The sequence below is a fragment of the Aythya marila genome (genome assembly GCF_965140915.1).
Source record: "Aythya marila genome assembly, chromosome: 6".
Classification (NCBI taxonomy): domain Eukaryota; kingdom Metazoa; phylum Chordata; class Aves; order Anseriformes; family Anatidae; genus Aythya; species Aythya marila.
The window spans coordinates 28,263,829-28,283,808 of record NC_139047.1 but is presented as its reverse complement, the minus strand read 5'-3'; the positions used below and the strand labels follow the sequence as shown (position 1 = coordinate 28,283,808).

The window sequence follows — 19,980 nt, the reverse complement described above, 5'->3', positions numbered from 1 at the left end:
ACCTACATATAAAAAGTAAAAGAATTAAGGCCTTTCTTACTGCTATATGATTAAAAGAAAATTGTCAGTGTTATCATGAGGAAATGCAGTAAAGATTATATTCAAAATAGGTTCATTACATTATTTCCCAAGCTTGTAATGTGCATCACATCACACATACAGGTAATGGCTTCAAGACTAAGGAGCCATAATGTGTATTTGAATCGAGTTCATTTAAGGTCAAAAAAAAAAAAAAAAAGTTCTTAACTTCCATAAAGTGATTCCTTCAGATGGATTTCAGAGATCAAAGCATGTTACAGGGGAAGATTAATATTTGGATTAGTGGTGTTCTTTCTTCACTGAATTTTTAACCCTTTCATGAAGTAGTACTCTCTCAACATAAATGAAAAATTCATAGATAGTGTTTTAACAACAACACACTAGGAACACTATTAATTCCTTTTTTTTTTTCAAAATCAATTCTAGAGTGTTAATTGTCACGTTGCTGAATGAACTTAAATTTTTTTTGAGTGTTCAATCACTTAGTAAAATAAACAGGGCTACATGTACAAAAACTTATTTGTGGTTTTTAGCATGATTAACGGAGCAGCTCATCCTATGATGAAAAAGACCTGAAGGTCTTTTTATCCTGAGTACTCGCATTACATAGTCTGCAAGGGATGTGCTACTACTCAAGTAGAGGTATGCCTCATATTCCTGATCCTGAAATACTTATCCAGATCCTGAAGATTGTTTAAAACCTGATGATTTCTAGTGCATTTAAGGAGCAAATACTTTGTTCATGCCGTAAGTTAGAGCTGGGCTTCTGCAGAGACCTGATCCAGCTGAAAATACCAGTGCTCTGCAGAAGTGGACCTCTGCTCTTCCTGTGAGTGCCCTTACTGTAGGTGTCAAACCACATTAAAGATAATTAAACCACAGGGTCAAGTGCAAACACTTCTGGTCCACAAAGAACAAAAGTCTGTTATATAGCTAGCTAGAGAACTGGCTAGTACAGATTGGGCTGTAGATAACAACTCAAAAGCTGGAGATAATTCTGTGAACCTACAGAAGATAAGCATCTGTGAAATCAGCTTTAAACATTGATATCAATCACACGTGATGGAGACACCTGAGCACCAATCCTGCAGCTGTGGCCTTTGTGTGGTTCCAACAGTAAAAACTGAGACACTTTCCTGTTAGCTTCTTCATTATGTTCCAATTGGATACTAGTTAATGATAGTAATAATAGAGAAGACATTAATTGCATACTCACCTACAGGCAGTACTTCACAGATGAATATTGTGTGAGTTTCCTACCTGAATGTTCCCACACAGCAAAACCTTCAAAATCACCATGAGTTTCTCATTGGCATTTGTGAGAATAGGATTAAACCTCAAATTAGACACAGAAAACCAAAGGACGACAATAAACGAGCTGTGGGAATAGGCTGTAATAAACACTGATTCTGCTTCCCTTTGCCAAATAAATAATTGCCTGCTTTTTGATAAAGCTAAAATGTAGGACTTAAATGCACACTTCTTAGAAATAATTCACAGCAAATCAGCTGCATGTGCTGTTACTACCTCCACTCTTTTCCTCATTCGCTCCAAATAATATTCTGCTTTTCTGGCTTTTCTTGGAGAGCATGTGAAGGGCCTGTTGAAGTACCATAAATGACTTCAAAGGGAAACATAATTTAAATATCATTCAGATCAAAATTTAGTGTCACTGGATGTATTTCATGTGTTTCTTAAGCAACATTGCTAACATTTTTATTTTGTCCGTCTCTTCCAGTAACTTAATTTGCTGTGATGTATTTTAATGGATAGTACCTTTTTCTTGCTCAGGTTTTGTTTTACGGAACAATGCATTTAAACATGATCCTGCACTGCTGTGTACGTGGCACTGACATCTCGTATGGTTCTGGTACACAGCAGCCAAAGGCGAATATATTGATTTTTATAAATGATGATGAGTAAAGTAGATCTCGCCTGCCTGCCTGTGATGAGCCTGCGGAGATGTGTAACAGATATTTGCCTCTTGCAGCTGTGGTTCTGGGCAGCATCTGCTCTGGGTGCTGGCTTGGGCTTTATGCTGGTGTTGTGTTATATATCAGGGGTCCTCATAGCAGTTGCTGTGCAGTTAGGGAAAGATGTATGGTACTGTGTTAATGCATGATGTTCCCAAGGCCTGAAGCAAAGTTATTGGAAAAGATCATGGATAAAGATTGGAGAAAGGTAATTCCCAGCACGCTGTTTTTCCTTTGTTGAGGCAAATGAATGTACAAGGCTGTTTTATTTTTCTAAGTGAATGTTTTCTTGTCCTGGATGATTTCTCTCAAGTTGTCCAACAGATATGCTAAATAGTATACAAACAGCTAAACCTGTACCTCATCACTTATAAAAAATGACCTCATACGAAAAATTTTGGAGTTTACATGAGTTACCCAGTGTTAAACACACTGCCGTGTAAATATCCCCAAGTTAATACCAATTATTTCCAATTTTCAGCACACATTTTGTCTTAATTTTCATATAATTTAATGCTGCAGAGCAGAGGAAACAAACGCGTGGCTAATTCATTGGAAAAGTAAGGTAAAATTAACTGGAAGATTTAAGAAATAACTAGGATTGCTTTGTCTATACCAGAGTTTGCGTTAAAAGCAAATGAATTTCAGATGCAGTGAGATTCCTTTCTCCATAGGCAGTAAAAAATAAGGTATTTAGAAAGTAAAGACAGGTGGAGTTTTTCTGCTACTTGAGCGGCAATGGAGCACCTAGATAATGTTTATGGAGTGAGGAAAAAAAAAGCAATAGAGCCTTAAGAAATTCACTGCAGTGATTGTGCCCAAGGGAGATTGCAACAAAATTTCTTAGACAAAATTTATTTCTTTAATGATTTATTCACAGTAGAGAAAGAAAGTGGTGGAGAGAGAAACAAGTCAGACAGCAGCTGACCACTGTGAATGGAGTAAATTTAAAAGGTTTGGATAACCGACTGTAGGAAAATAAAATGTAAATAAAAACAGAATAGTTGTTAGTTCCTCTTAAAAGGAAAATCATGGGTTTTCTTCATTGATCTTCCCATTTATGTTTTGTTAGAAAGTCGTTAAGCAGAGAGTATAAAAGGAAATTATGTGTTGAATTAAAGTGGCTTGATGAATACTTCAGGGTTTCCAGCCCCTCCTAAGGAGATCAGATCTTTTAAACCTCAGAGCGCTCCATTTCTGCCGCTGCCATTTCAGAGCTGGTGCCTGCAGGGGTTCAGCACTGAGCTGCTGTCCCAGGGCACCCCCTGCCCTGTTTCCCCAGACCCCTGCATCCACAGGCTTCCCATGCTTTCCCAAAGAGCCCTTTCCATCGCTAACCAGTCCCCAGAATTCACAAAGTTATATCCTAACAACTGGCCTAATTTTTACAAACTGCAAATTGCTGCAGGCTGCAGCAACCTTTTACATGCCAGGGGCTGGTTCCCATTCTGGGGTAAGCGAAATCACTTCCCTTAGTCTTCTCTGATTCTTCTGTTTTCCAAATACCTTGGTATGTGTGTTGCCTTTCTCTGGACTGTCTCCAATTTGCCTCCTTTAGCCTTTTGGAGCACATTGCCCAAACCTCAGTGCAAACAGAGGGAGCGTTGCAGTTCTGCCCCACCTCTCAGGGGTCACTTCAAGAAACGAGACAAATCGGACAAATTCAGTCCAGTGCATATTTATCAAAGGCCAGTTATAAGCCACCTGCTCTCCCTCAGGGTGCCGTGACATGATGCATTTTGGCACTGTGTGGCCCGGAGGCAGCTGCAGCCCCCCTCCACGTTAATACACCCCAAGCACCAGCAGAGGACCGGGAGCTTTCCTCCCGGCTCTGGCGCCTGGTGCACCACAGGAGTTTTTACCTTCCCTTTCCTCTCAGTTGGTAGGATTTTTCCACCTCCTAATGTATCTGATTCTGTGACGGCTGAATGCACAGCCATGTGGATAAGAGCTTTTATCATCACTTCTGTTACAAACTCCCCTGGTCCAGAGGATTAGACCTGGAAAAGGAAAAGGTTTTAAAATTGGTTTAAATGGGTTTAAAAATGGAATTCAATGGGTCAGAACAGGGGAAGAGCACTGTAAAGGTAAGAGAGCTCGCTAAGATATGTCACTACATTTTTCAGGGGATTTAGCTTTTAATTTTTAGGTCCTAAAATTTTGTGGGAAGCCCTGCTCTGTAGACATTCACGATGGCTGCTATTAGAAGCGTATCCTAAGCACAGCTGCAGCACAGTTAATTAAAGAGTGCGTCCATAAATCGCTGCAAGCAGGCTCTGGCTGACTATCACGGCATCCCCATGTTGCAGGGGTGTTTGCTTCCAGCACGGACTCACCTGTACTCCAGATTGCAGCTAAATGACTGCCATACAAGCGGAGCGCTTCCCCACCAAACCTCCTCCCTTTCCTTCTCAGGGAGTTAGCAATTATGGCCTGCATCTGTCTCGTTGCATGTGTGTGCTCTTATTGCCGAGTCCTTTCTCCTTTTTTTAACTGCCTCTCAAATCCCCGTCTACTGAAAGGTGAGGCAGAAATTTTATCCGTAGCACAATCTCATGCATTGCATTGCATAAGGGCTCTTTTCACTTTTCGTTTTAATTGGAGCCCGGATTCTAATTGAATCATTTGAGTGAAAACATTCCTGGACGTAAATGGACAGCAAAGGAGAAGGAAATGGAATTGCTGTAACTTTAATGAATGTATTCAGTTTTATTATTTCAAAAGTAGTAACATAATTGCTTTTTCTATTCAGTAGCTGAAGAAGTTTTCACCAATAATAAATAGGATTTTAATGGAAATGGCAGAAGTGGTTATGGATGGTAATAGCCATTAGAGTGTTTGCAGTTTTCAAATTAGAGGCACATAATTGGTCATAAAAAGGAAATTTCATTTGTTAAAAATCTCTGGAAACATATTGAATGGATGATGTTAGAAATGATGATTCCATAGGAATTATTTTCTAGCCATATTTAATAATCAGGATTTAGTCAAATATTTAAATGTGTTGTGTAAACAAATAACGTCTTTGGAAAACGTACAAAATAGAAATATCAGAAATATCAGTGGTTGCATCATGGAGCAGATGACTTGGCAATTGCAGCCATATCATCTAAATAGGCTTCCTGAATAATCGCTTTGTGTGGGTTTTTAAAAAGAGCTTTGTGTTTATGGATGGAAAATGAGTCTGTAATAACGAGAACCCCCTTCTCGCCCCCAAATCTGCCTTTGCTCCTTCCCGTGGGTGTCTCTCACCGCGCCGTGTCTCTCTTCCCGCCAGGCCAGATGGTGCGCGGGCGTGTGGTGCTCCTGCAGGCTGAAGGTGAGGGCAGGCCCTGCCCGGCGCAGCTCGCCCAGCACAGAAGCTGCCCGGTGAAGCCCTGCTACAGCTGGCACCTCGGCCCCTGGTCGCCCTGCAGACTCCAGGTAGGGCTCGCGTTTCTGCTGCTGCCAAAATGGGGATGGGGTGGCGGGGTTGATTTAGGTTTAAGAGGCGTGTGAAGGCTGGGAAGTTCAGGAACGTAAACCTGCACACGCGATCTCCCGGCCGTCAGCAGCGATTTATGGCGGGACAGGTTCAAGCGCTGTGAGCTTATAGAGGTACTAAAGGAGATTTGTGTGGTGAATGTGCTTGAGCAAGCATAGTCATGGTGACCTATAATTTAATTATATAAAGTAACTCTAACAAGAAAATAGATATGCCTGGTTTCCAGAGCTTCATCTATTCTATCTTTTTTTTTTAAGTACCATATAGCAGGTCTTTCTCTGCAAGGTCTTCAGTGCACTAGTGCTGCTGTATGAAATGCTGGCTTTTACTTTCCCCGCAGTGTCTTTCTTTGTAGCAACCTGGGAATGGCAGGATTCAGCTCCCTGCACACTCCGCACCACGGTTGTCATTCTCTCCCAGCCATTGACTCGCATCCGGCTTGAATTGATTTTTTTCCTCCTATACTTTTTCTTTTCTCCTTAGCTATTAGATCACATTACCCATATTAAACCAGCTAAATTGGTAACCCAGATTAAGCAGAGATGAATCTTCCATGTTGCAGCTTCCCAGACATAACGGAGCCCGCTTGGGCTGCTGAGAGCCATCTTAGCTGAGGTGCAGGTAGGAGAAGAATCGCCCTGCCTCATCCTGGGGCACAGGACCTCTGCACAGGTCTGTGGCTGCTTCTCCAGACTGTCAAACAGAGGAAATTGAAGGCAGTAATGGAAGTGAAGACACATCCCTTGTGTTTTCTGATCTGCCCTCTATGTCTGCTCGATGTCTGGGTGCAGTCGATGGACCTGTAGCAAATGCTGCAGGCAGCAGAATAGATACCTGGAATTTCCCCAGCATTTTGTAAATGAAATGTGGAGTGTTTACAGCCTTTGGACAGCCCAAGATCACAGAACAGGAAATATATATTAGGGTCACCTTTCTTCTTGATTCCTATGCTAAACAACAACTTATTCCAGCTAAGTAAGGATGTGAATATGTTTTTTGTGTATGCTGCACGCAGTATTTATTTATGTATAACATCCTCAGCTGATATTTTGCCCAGCAAAGGTAAGCAAATTCTGCTAAACATTAGGGACAAGACTTTCAAGGATAGGAGCTAACATAGCTGATAAAAGAATTAGTAGGGAAGCTGAATTAATGCCCTAGCATATTCCAGAAAAATAACACATCATGGAAATTAAAAATGTGCACATTCAGAACCCAGCTAAATTTCAGCTCAAAGCAAGTAATCATGGCCTTCGCTAAGCGAGATATCATCCTGTGCTTGCAGTGAGATAGAGTCCGCTTCTCTTCTTAAATTACTGTGTTGTAGTTTCTCACCCCTTTGCTTTGTTTTGGAGAGGAGACCTTTTTTTCCACGTTCAGCTCTCTTTAATGAGGTTCTTTGGAATTAAATGTAGTTCATAAATACAAGGTGATTTATTCCTGTACTTTTCTGGAAAAGAAGCTTAAGTGTACTTTCTAGAGAAAGCTTTTAGAAGTCACATTTTCAAGAATGCTTTGTTGAAGACGGTAAATACATCATACGGTAAGACCAAAATGCATATTGTGAAAAAGTCTTCCTGGGGTAATATAAACAGGACAATTAATTATAAAGCTAAAACATTTCTTCCTTGTATTATGAGATAACTGAGACTGCATTTCTTAATTGTAGAAGGACTGTTAAATTGACTTCATGTGAATAATTAAAGGTGTGTGAATGTTTAGGAGCAGAGCCTGCTAAGTACTGCTGGTTTTCACAGTATGTAAATCAGCACACTGCTCTCCAGGCACATGTCACAGGCACATGTCACAGGCACCCCTCCAGCAGACCTGGGCATTTCTGCTGCATTCCAAGGGGTGCAAAACCTGGAAAATGGTCAAAACACCTAATCTTAAAGGGTTGTTTTACATTAATCATTTTTTCATTGGAGTTGAAGTGTTTTACACTGATTAGTGAAAAAAATAAAATAAAAAATAAGAAAGTAAAAATTAGCAGTGAATGACAGAGTTCACAATTTTTCCATTAACAGGATATAAGCCAAGCAGCTAGACATTATCAAGGACTATCTGTCTAACATTCATAAGAAGACTAAGAACCCTTCCTGAGGTGAAGGACTGAGACGTAGAGGCTCTGTGCAGCTGCTTCTGGAGGGACCCTACCTCCAGACTGTATTTAGGGAACCCAGGGGCTTTTCTGAATCATCCAAAGGGTCAAAATAGAAATTTGTGCAGCTAAACAGACCATGAAACCATGGAAGTCAAATCCCTGGACCTCTGGAATTCAAATGGACCTGGACCCTCTGGAAGTCAAATCCCTGCATATTTCCTGCAAGGAGCTTGTGACTCGAAAAGCAGAGGCTAAATCTGTGCAAACCTCAGATCATCACACCTCCCAAGGAAGAGCACTTACAATACAGATTTGATCTCCAGTGTTTTGAATATTTGATCATCTCCTTGGCAATGCTCCTCTGATTAGCAGCTACTCACCGAATCCTCATTGTGCCATTTCTGCAGCAAATTTCCACTGATTCCACACCTATTAATTAGGTCTTCAAATGTATAATTTTGGGGACATGAATAATTTTTAGGATGATAAGAAAGTTAATGCATTGCTCCTGCATTGCTTATGACCTTGCCAAATATATCAAGAAAGCCCTGTGTCATTTTCCTCTGTAAATGACAGGATGACATAGTATCTTTTAAATGCATTCAATTCATTGTAAAAATGCATTTCAGGTCTTTCTTGAATGAAAGCAAGAAAGTGGAAAACACTGTTAAAAAGCTAATGTTTATTTTTGGATTTGTTTGAGAGTCCATTATTTATATTTATTTATTTATTCTAAATATTGGAAATATGAATATATTGCCAATATTTTGTGATAGAAGGATGAAGAATGTTGCTTTGAGGCATGCTAACTTTTATAATGGAGATTACCAAAAATGTATTCTTTTAATCTATTTTTTATATTTGTGTCTGTATTTACATAACTATTCATGCATTTATATCTATCTAAATACTTATATATTTATGTACTGTTTGTAAAAGAACAAGTATCTTCACATTTTTTTTGTCCTTTTCAATAATCCTCAGCCATTCCTTAAGCCACTTCGCTGAGCTGCGAATGGACTGCAGTTTGATTAGTGCCCATTTCCCCAGGGAATTTTCTCCACATTGTATTCTGTTTCCACCAGCAATTTCTGAGAACTCTAACCCAATTGACAGCCGCATGAGTTATTCACACACCATTAATCTCAGGCCGCTATAGAGGTTTCAGGGGTGAAACAGTAATTTAGAACAGTAAGTTGCATACTGACTAAAATGAAACATGGTGTTAAAAACTTGAATTCTGGCTGCATATGGTAAATCTACACTAATATTTCTCTAAGATGCTTTTGATTAGCAACTGCTCTAAACCCAACTAGTTACGCTTCTATTTCTGTATCACCATGCGCCAGCAACAGAAAAGGTATGGAGAAAATGAAAATGGTGCCAGGTGTTTACAGGAGAGCCATTCTTGAGATTCTTGCTATCAAACATACTGCCGAATAAATGGACTTGGTAGGAGCCATTCTGTTCTGCAGATGAAGTCCATTACTTTAAAAGAATCTACTGCCAAGTGATTCAAAGTAGTGTTTCCCTTGGTTGTATAAAAGCAATGTTTCATCCTTTTTCCTGAGCTTTATTTACTGAATTTTGTAAAGTGCTATTTCCATAAGGCTTAAGATGCATATTCATAAAGTATCGCACAGGTTTAATGTATGTGCTTCAAACATCAACACAGCTCTGTTTTTCAGAAGAAAATGAAACAATTCCACCCTCTAGAAATAGCCTCGGGGCATCATTTCTCACAGCATCTTCATCACTGGGTTAACCAAACAACATTGATTTTCTGGTAGAGGAACCACTTCAGCAGGTGGTTTGGTGTTTTACTGAGTGTTTCAGAACCGGACCGAAGAGTGTGGAGTGGCTTGGATGGAGCCACCTAACGCTTGTTCAAACCAGATTCAGTGCTAACAAGGTGGGGCTGGCTTCAGATGACATTTCAGTAAGGCTGGCGATGTCTCGACCTCAGAACTGGAAACTCCCTGTACAATTAAGAAGTTACACAAACATCCTAGTGCACATTAATCCTCGAAGCCTAATTGAAGACATTGAAGGATTTGTGCTGTTGCAGAGTTTAAAGCATTTAATTGCTCATACTGGGCTCTGTCGTCAAAGGAGGTGAAGGGAAATGTCCATTGCTTATGGGCAGGCTCTGCCCTTGGCTGCTTTAGAGAAGCCAAAACACTCCTTTTGAATCTTTTATGGTACCCACCTCTTCCCCTAGGAGATTCAAGGCTTTGTCACGTGGGAAGGGACCAGCTCTCCTGAAGCTGTGCTCTTCACATTTGCTATTTTTCGCTGTTGCAGCAGGAAAAGGGCCTGCCTGAGCTCTGCCCCATCTGCTTGGTGACTCCTTTCTTCCTGGACTTCCCAGACATGGAAAGGAAAGGACTTGTGTGCTCTTCTCTCCTCTCTGGTTATACACATTTTTCCATGTGTCTCTCTGCCTCTGAGTTTCTGCAGAGTTTCTTACAAAGGAGATCTCCACCTGTCTTCCCGTAACTGGGGATACTATTGCAGTCCAGAAACTGGATTTATATCTTTGAAGTCTTTATTTACAGGTAGAATCAAGTGTATTTCTTCTGCCATCTGCTAACACCAGCAATGTGTGTCTCTGTTCCCCTCTGTCATTTCCTAGGGTGGGCAGTGCGGAGATGGATTGCAAGTGCGCAACCTCACCTGTGTAGTGCATGACGCATCTGTTTCTGCTACAGCCAAACCAGTGGAAAATGCATTATGTGCCGAGCTGCCTTTGAAAGAGACTGTGCTGCAGTTACCGTGCTCCGTGCCTTGCCCAGGTAAAGACTTTTGAAAGTCACAGGACGCTGCTGTCTGCAATAGCTTTCTGAGACGGAGAGGGTTGCATAGCTGAGTACTGGCAGCTGCCGCAGTCAGAACTCGTACTTCAGCAAATCACGTAAATGCTCAGTCTGCTGTTTCTAGATCACCTGAAAAAGGCTTTCTTTTTGGAGAAAATGAGATTCCCCGCGAAGCAGAAAATCTGAATAATGCATACCATTGGGTGATAAACTGAGGTTATTTCCCTGTTAAAGCTGTTGTATGCAGCTTGTCCTTAATCCTTTAAGGCTGGTTCCTTTAGGAAACCTGTGATTTATTCTTCCTGTGTGCAGGTGACTGCCACCTGACCGAGTGGTCGGAGTGGAGCTCCTGTGAGCTCACGTGCATCGAGGGCAGGAGCTTCGAGACAACGGGTCGGCAGGCTCGATCCCGGGCATTTGTAGGTCAGTCCCCTGAGAGCCCGGAGAGCTGCTCCGGACAAGTGGTGGAGACACGGCCTTGCTCAGGTAGCCTTGCCAGAGTTTCTCTCATTCGAGAGTTTATTCTGATTCTGTTGCAATGTGAAGACTAACTGGTATTGACGTTGCAGGAGGGAAGTGTTATGATTACCTGTGGAAAACCAGCCTTTGGCGAGACAATGTACGCACAGTGTGGTGCCAGCGCTCGGACGGAATAAATGTCACAGGTATGCCCCAAATTGCCATGCACAATCATGAAAGGAAAGTCTTCATACAAGTTGTTCTTCTGTATCAGTTACTCAGTCAGCCTTCCTTCCTGATTCCTCTAGAATTTCAGTTCAGGTTTATGTGTGGGAAAGACAGGTGGCAACTCACCAGCCCTGCTGTCAGGTCACCATCACGCATGTCATTGCATGAGTTACCCAGATAGTTGCGTTGTCCACAGGAAGAGACAAATGCACATACAGTAACTCATCTGCCTAGGCAGCCTTGTACAGCTGTTAGTGCAACTTTCCAGCAACAGGGGAGAGAAAGAGAAAATCACATGCGATGGTAGAGAGCCCAGCTTCTGTAACTCTCCTTCTATTCAATAGACAGGAATCTCAGATCACTCAGACTGTGAGATTCCTGCTGGTGCTGTGACCTACAAATTCTGCCTGCACAGGATGAAAAGTGAAATCCATGGTCAGCACTTTGATGCTCCACGAAAGATTGACAAAGGCAAAGGGCTCGCACATCCGCAGGATCTCTCTCAGTATGCAGAGGATGAATGAGTAGAGAGAGCAGGAAAGAAAATGCAGATGTTCTTATCTAGCTCTATTTATAAGGACTAGTTAAGATAATATACAAAAGTTTTATGTGCAAAGGTTGCCAAGTAGTTAAGAACTCATTAACACTTTTTTTTATTGCTATGAGGCAGAGTTCCCCAAGTGAGGATGGGCTAAGGCGTTAAGTGTATTATATCTTTTTATGTAGATAAGACGTTAATGAGGACACAGAAGATCTGCATCTAATTCCTGATTCTGTCCCCAACTTCCTATGTGGCCTGGGGCAAATTGCTTAAATCTGAATGTCTCTGTTCTCCATTAACAAGATGGGTATGATAATAATTCCCTGCCTTGTTAAGGCAAATTAATTAATGTGATGCCTACAGATATTATGCTAATGAGCTCAATGGAGTACTATTTAACCATATAAAATAAGCAAGCATGCGCTTCTTACTCTATGGTGATCCAAGTCAAAACCATTGTACAACATACCCTTGAAAGCACTCTTTTTTTGGAAAGTAACTTCTTTTCCAGGAGGGTGTGCTCTTCAGACCAAGCCTGCTGAAGTTCGTCATTGCAGCCCAGCGTGCAGAAAACCCTTCTCCTACTGCACCCAGGTGCGTGGTTGCTGCAGAACGTGGCTGATGAATTAACACCGCAAAATCTATTCAGTTATCTTCTGGATCTTAAATGCATGCCAGGACCTAGGAAATAGTTCAGTGTGCCCATGGTACCACCTCGAGGAAGTTGTAGGAATTTCAATTAAAGAGAAAAGCTTCATAAACCTGCACAGATGAGTGATGGTGTATATTAGTGTTGTAATTTTGGTTTTGTTTTGTGGGGAGGGTTTGGAACCTCTTGGTTTAATTTTTATTGAATGCTATTTTACTGTCAAATAGCAAATGGACTGTTTAAAGCTTATGTAAGAGAGAAAATAAAAGCATATTTGCTCTCCTGCTCCTCCAAGGACACAGGAGGCCCCCAAGAGTGCAAGGAAGCTGTAGCAGCCTGATCCCACCACCTCCACACTAACCATTTAAGCAGAGTCTGGAATGGAGCCCACTTGCTGAAATGTTCAGCATCAGCAACATCTGCTGCATCTTTGAGGCAGCATCTCCTCTTTGCCTCTGAGCAGATGTGAGCCCAGAGGTTAAAACATCCCTTCTTGTAGTACTGAACTCCAGTGAGAGCTTCCAAAAATGCCTTCTCCTTGTTCTCTATGTCAGCACTGTGGCAGAGCACAAAACCCAGAACCCTTGAAGTAGCCAGGTGCAGCTGGGGTGTAGATGTTTCTATTTTAAATACAGCCTCCACAGCTCTCAGCTTCAGCTGAGTATCTTGTGGGAGGAATTACCATTGGAAACAAGCTCATGGGCAATTGTATAGAGCTATAAGGGTTGTTGTGAGAGCCTACAGAGCCATACACACGATGGGCAGACGTGTATTCATTAGCTATTTAAATTCTTGAGAGTTCCTTCACCTTTTGCTCAAAAAAGCTCAGGATCGTGTCTGACAACAATTAGGGATGGTGTGGGATAAAAACTGACATCAAGTGTTAAATTCTTATCACAGATACTGTAAATCCCGTATCTGTTTGGGTAGTACAGAGCATGACAGACCTTCAGATAGGCATTGTAATAACAAGATGTTTAGAAAAGAAAGGCAATCTAAAATATATATATATATATTTTTTTTAAATGTATTAAAGTAGACATCCAGAAAATGGAGTATCTGTGTAGTGAACCACCACATTCTAAGAAACCTTTTGAAGAAACTGCCTGCACTGGTCCAGGGCAGCAGATGCTTAGTCCAAAGAGGCAATGTTTCATCAGAGAGAGCCCAGTGTCGGTGGAAATACCTTGGAACGGGGGGTTTGGGGCTGAAATGGGATTGTTGCTTTGGTAATCTTTTCGTATACCCAGCAGGGTCAGTGCTAACTTTTTATTGATAAGAGGAGTTGGATCGAGTCACAGACACCTATTATTAAGTCTGTTCTGATGAAAATATTTCCATACTGTAATTATTGACTCTCTTTCAACCAATTGCCAATGTAGTTTGGCTTTTTGAGCTGAAATGGGTTTGCAAGCACCAGCTCATAGCTTGTTTGGTGTGATGGCAGTTAACTTGCTAATTACAAGTGCTGGATGTACCTTGTGGTTTCTTCACAGTTTACCTGCAATTTGTGCTGTTCTTCAGGAGGATACTATTCATTTTAATATCGAATTCCCTTTTATCACCTAGAGAGGAGTCTGTGGTTGTGAGCGAGGATATACAGAAATAATGAGATCAAATGGTTTCCTGGATTACTGCATGAAGGTACCAGGTTTAGAAGATAAGAAAGCTGATGTTAAGACCATTGCTGGAAAAAATAAACCTGTCAACTCAAAAATGCATGACATTTTCAAAGGATGGTCTATTCAACCTTTTAATCCAGGTGAAAAACTTAAATATGAATGGAATAAATTTTCTTTACTACATTTCTGTAGAAGAAAGATACAAGCTTTGTAGCTCATAACATCAGAGATTGTGTCTGGGAGCGGTGGAGCAGCCTCACAATTTCTACCTTGCATGTCATCTCCTGTTCCTTTGTGACTACACTGAGTAATCACAATCTCTTATGTTGAGAGATAGCAAAGAGAACGAAGCAATAATATTTTGCAAAAGTATATACTCGTATGTGATTTGGGGGGATGCTTAGAACACTTATCTGATGATATTTCTGTAAGTAATGTGTTTGGACCAGGAAAGGCATCAGGAGCACTTTAGAAGATTCTGAGCAGAAAGTACTTAAGATTTCATTAAAGAAAACATTGGTTATTTCTTGCTGTATTTCAAAAGTGTATGAAAAAACAAAACAAACAAACAAACAAAAAAACAGGATAGGAAGTGTAAAGTTTGAAGGTTTAAATGTTGAAGTGAAGACATTAAGAAAACAAAATAAGCCAGAAGCAGGCAAGCTGCAGTGCCCAAGCAGGGAGTCCTAAGTGGATCTTTGGCTTGGTTAGCATAAAGTGCTTCCCAGCTGGAACTGGCAAACTGGATGTACCATACCCGACCGGTACGCAGGACTTGTGCTGTAGCTATAATAGCTGCTCACCATTTTGACTGTTATTTTGGAAAATTAATTTATTCAAAATCAATTTCTGAAAAGCAAATGAAACTTTAAAATGGGAAACAAAAGTATCAGGCGTGTCAAGTTTTACTGAAATGCATTAGTTGTCCACCTGTTCAGAAATACTGTCAGTGCCACCTTCCCTGCATTCTGCTGTCTGACATGGCATTTGTTTCCTATTAGTTTGTAACGAACAGGGGAGTTTAGAAAATATGTAACGGAAGGTTCTGTTGCAGGGTTCAGGGAGCCATAATTCTGTCTGATATATGTGTTCACATTTTGAATGTTACATTTACATATTTGATTTGCATACAGTAGTTAACCTTTGCGTTGACAGTCTCAGAGCTAATAGAGCTTGGTCCAGAGCCTTTAAAGTTGGCTGGTTTTCGATTGGATTCATCATCCAGAAGCCCACACAGTTCACCAACAGTTTGAGTCACAGGTTTGGGGTTAATTGCCATTTTGTCAGCATCCATGGCCCTCCATAGGCAGTCTTACTTAGGTATCATGTCTTCACCCGTTACCTTTATGGGGTTAGAAAAAGGGAGAGGGGTGTAGGTGGATGCTGCCATCTTCCCTTCCTTAAATCAGCGTTCAAGGCGGCAGCCCTGAAAGCTTCTGGTGGGCTTGACCTCAGCACACCATCTGTGAGCCTGTTCTCCCACAGGAACTAAAAGGTACAAACAGGGGCTAAGGAACTGCAGCAGAACATGGTGTTATTTAATTTAGGGGTATAAATGTTATAGAAACAACACATGGCAAAGGAATAAATATGCTACATGTGTGCTAAGTATATCACCAACCCCACAGCATCCTGTAGGTGCCTTTTTGGTCTGTATGTGCTCTTCAGACCCCATCTCAAGGCTGGCATCTTCAAGTTGTTCCCCCTTGTCTTGCTTCTTGACAAAATATGTAATTGCTTTCCTAAAACAGGTCTGGGGTTTGCAGTAATTAGTGCTAGCAGACCACTGTTATCTACCAGATACATTCTTGGTAGCAAGTCTATGGTGAATGCTCCCTCTGTGGATGGCATTTACCACCCTTTGGTGCTATAGTCCTTGGCGTCTGTGCCTATCTACGGACTTGTACCTGTTAGTAAAATTTTATGTGCCTTTCTCTAGTTAATTTGTGATTTTCCTTCCTGGTTACAGTTTGGAACACAAATTTTATAATGATTTAATGAGGCTGATATTTTTGTTCTTTTAAATGCTCTGCAGGAGAGCACAGAACTGATTTCAAATCAGGCAGTGTTTTTCCTTTCTTCACCACACTCTGGGAGGCCAGAGTTCAGAACAGAAACTTTTCAAGTTGAGAGGCAATTTAAATAGCATTGTTTAAATTGTCGGCTGACATGGTCTAATGCCTTTATGTTGGGGATGGAGAGCATATGAGAGCATCATAGCAGACCTGGTGGGATGCCTTGTTCTTGCTGTGACAATCCCTTCACAGGACTGTCGAATGTTTCTTGGCCATTTCTAGTTGAGACAGCAACAAGTTTCATAGTTAAATTCTCACTTGCCTTCCAAGCACTTTTCAGCTTGGGCTTGCTGATGTTTACCCCACGTGACCTCCAAGTACTTACAGAGAAAAGCCACATCCTTTCTCAGACATCATTTCTTTAGGCTGAACACCCTAGGTGTCCCTGCATTGATTTCTGGGTCAGCTTGACACTCAGCTGCTCTTTGCTAGAGCAGACAAGGAGGTTCATGAGTGAGTCCATCACAATTATCTCCCTCCAGCCCTGCTCTCCGTGGGCAGGAGCCTGCCTGTGGTGACTGTGGTGCTGTGCCGTGCACACGGGTTGTCTGCACAGGGCTGCAGGAGCTCAGCCAGAGGGCAGGCTGTGAAACAAGGCTGCTTTGGAAAACTGACACAAGGAGTTCCTCTTCAGTTTTCAGTGAGGAAAACCTAAAGTCCTTACCACAGTTAAGATCATGTCTTTAAAAAGATTGATTTTTACAATAATGTTTTTTTTCTATGGAAAGCATATTTTTAATGGATTATTCCCAACCAGTCCTTACTGTGTTTCCCATCAATAATGCTATTAATTTTGCTGTGTGTTTTCTCTTTATTTATCATCTTGAGAATTTGTGTATTTTAGAATAAAGATTTTTATTCTTTTTTTTTTTTTTTTTTTCCCCTTTCCTTCTTCCCAATCTTCCAACAGATGGCAAACTGAAGATGTGGGTGTATGGAGTATCAGCTAGCGGTTTCCTCATCATAGCTTTCCTGATTTTTACATCCTTCCTGATGTGGTAAGTACGTGTTCTGTGCTGGGCTTGTTCTCTTTTATTTAAATAGCAATGCAGAGATTTAATCCTCAAGGTGTTAAGGAAGAATGGAAGTTGGATGAGGGACCTGCCTTCATTTGGCTCCTATCTCAGAGTAATTTAAAGCTCTCCAAATTGCAAATTCCAACTGACTTGACCATGAAGATGTTTGGTGGCTAAGCAGGGAAAGAGTTACTTTTGGTTATCAACAAACCCATATATTCAGACTTCTGCTGGGATTAGAAAGGGCTTTTTGTTGTATTCTTTAATAAAACTGAAAAAGGGCAAGAAGACTGATTAGATCTAGGAGCCAGCTCCCATTCAAGGAAGCACCAAACAGAATAGGGTCATTCAGCTGGAAATGGTGTTTGACGTGGGAATACAATAGACATCTATGAAATCAGGAATGGAGTAGAAAAGGGGGCTAGGGAATTTTTATATCCTGCAATATAAGAAGTAGGAGACATCTGATGAAGTGACTGCTTAAAATAAACAAAAGATTTCATTTTTCGTAGAGTGCATTATTACATTGTGAGCTTACTGCTATCAGCGGCTATGTGTGCCAGAAAGATAAATGAATTGAAATAACATAAGGGCATAACAGTTCATGGAAGGGTGGGTCTCTTGGCATTAATTCTGGTTTTCTGGATGTACCAGCCCCAGCTCAGGTAATCCCTAAATAGCTTTTGGCACTAAACACCTCAGGAGGAGACATGCCAAATGTCTAAAGCTGCCGTTTACCAGTCACTGCTAGAAATAGGGTACTGGGTGTGCTGAAGCCCTGGTCTGCACCAGGGCGTCTCTGATGGAGGGTTTTATTGTGAGGGAGAGTCTCAACCATGTCCTAACAGCAACATTACTCTATTTCATCCAAAACCACTTTATTCTCTCCCGCTGTCTCATTCTTTCCCTCATTCTCTCTTCAACTAAAAGCTTAAGTAACAGTGTTTGGATGATGCCTTGGAGTTGTAGCTTCCTATTTTTGAGCTATATAGCTGCCGTTTCTGAGATAATACAGCGGAGCATACTGGGGATTTTAAAATAGCATTGCATAGTTCTCCATCACTTGAAGGCTAATGAGGAGGTGTATTTCTCAATAATAATTACAGTTGTTTCAATAGGGTGCCAAGGAAAATAGGCAGTGCGGGAAGATAATTTTTTGTTGAAGTTTCTTTTTGTTGTTGCTGTGTTTGAGCTTCACACTCTATTACCATTTGCATTTTTCGCCTCCTGAAATATTTTTATTTTTCTTACAGCAAAAAAAGCAAGCAGCATCAAAGCACTCCTCCACAACAGAAGCCTCTAACCTTAGCCTATGACGGAGACATTGACATGTAACATAAAAAAGAAATCCAAATGTAGACATTGACTGCCTTAACTGCTTTCTTTTTTGTAACTCTCAGACTTCTCAGTTTTTTGAGGAATCTCCTTATGTGTAATATACTGGGCAGAACAGAAATACCGCAAGCTTGAAATTTTGTCACCTCGTTATTAAAAAAAAAAAAAAAAAAGGAATCAAAGTCTTGGATCTTGTGCAACTTTTTTGAAGGATCTTGTGCAGCTTTTTTGAAGACACTGGAAAATGCATCTCTTCCTGTTGAGCAATGGGAATATAAAAAAAAAATAATAATAAAGTCTACTGACATCAAAAGAAATTAGCATTGAAAAAAAAAAAAAAAAAAAAAAGCAGCAACAAAAAGGCATGACAATCCAGAGGAAAATGTGACATTTACTGTAAATGACAAGTTTGACACAGCATCATTATGCACTATATTAGTGCAGGGTTCTTTATTCTTCACATATTTCAACAATGAGTTTTATAGTGTTTACATTTCGTTCTAAGACTTTAAAACTGGATCATGTATTTTGAGAAACACAAAGAATAATGAGTTGGAGTATCTGAAGTTATCTGGTTTTTTAAAGTTTCTTCCTTCTTATCCTGTTTTCTAGTCTGGAATATGATTTCACTTCATTTCCACCTACAGGACAGAATAAGGATTGCTAAGAAAAAGCCTAGGTGGTTTCTTAACTGAAAATATTTTTAAAAAGGTTGAGTAGATAGGTGTTTTGATGAATGGCTAGAGGATTTGATTGTTTAAAAAGTATTTTAAATTAAATAAAACCATGTAGATACATTATGGCCAGTTTAAAGTGTTATTCAGTTTAATTAATACAAACTCTGCTTTTGTATTTAAATTTTCTTATCTGAAATATTTATAAATTCTTTTTTTGAATTTAATTACCTGACCTCATTTAATATACATCAAACACAAAAACAGTTTGTAGAAGGTCTTGCTTTTTTAAATGTTTCAAAACCACTGAAAAGTTAAATGTTGTAAACATCTGGGAACATTTGGAGAGGGTATGTGTTTATAATAGTACGTGTTGCAAGTAAGAAAGTGCCATCTTGTGGTATTGACTTGTATTTATAAGCAAATAAAATGCTAAAGGGAGTGAGAATATTGCTTCTGGTATGTTGAATTAAATGTGTGTAAACAACATTCATTATTAGTCTTTTACTGTGTCTGGGATTGAATTCTGATTTCAAACAATTCTGGCATGTTTTGCGCTGTAGTGATTAGCTGAAGAAATACTGTAGACAAGTACAAGTTGAGAGAGTAATTGCAGATCTGGAGAATGCTTGGTCTTATTTTTAGCTCAATGTTACTTCTTATTTGAATAATTAGAAGGGGAAAAAAGAATTATTACCAGCCTGGCACCTACACGGCCCTTGTCAATGTGCAGCTACTTCACAGTGGTTCATCACAAGAGAAGAGCTTAACTAGGGCAGAAGGCAGTGCCTGTGGCGTTTTGTTGCTATTCAAGTTCATAATTTTAATAGGATGGTTTCTATGAACACACAGTGCTGTTGTAGATAGCTTTACCTCCCCAGGTCAGGCAGGATGTCACCTGCCCAGCATTTATCCCGCAGCATCAAGCCGTGGTGGTGCTGTGTCTGCAAAGCAAGGTCAGGAAC

General features: G+C 40.5%; 1 protein-coding gene across 1 annotated transcript in view; it reads left to right on the top strand.

Annotated features, from left to right (window-relative positions):
* THSD7B (thrombospondin type 1 domain containing 7B) overlaps positions 1 to 18,442 on the top strand; it is a 444,053-nt gene extending 425,611 nt beyond the window's left edge. The window contains exons 23-31 of the mRNA XM_082763038.1: positions 5,290 to 5,435; positions 10,236 to 10,395; positions 10,729 to 10,902; positions 10,986 to 11,081; positions 11,452 to 11,574; positions 12,156 to 12,238; positions 13,863 to 14,055; positions 16,901 to 16,988; positions 18,260 to 18,442. Of these exons, the coding sequence (XP_082619164.1) occupies positions 5,290 to 5,435; positions 10,236 to 10,395; positions 10,729 to 10,902; positions 10,986 to 11,081; positions 11,452 to 11,574; positions 12,156 to 12,238; positions 13,863 to 14,055; positions 16,901 to 16,988; positions 18,260 to 18,341 (1,145 nt within the window). The 3' untranslated portion in view covers positions 18,342 to 18,442. The remainder of the gene's footprint in view (positions 1 to 5,289; positions 5,436 to 10,235; positions 10,396 to 10,728; positions 10,903 to 10,985; positions 11,082 to 11,451; positions 11,575 to 12,155; positions 12,239 to 13,862; positions 14,056 to 16,900; positions 16,989 to 18,259) is intronic.
* Positions 18,443 to 19,980: the final 1,538 nt, after the last annotated feature.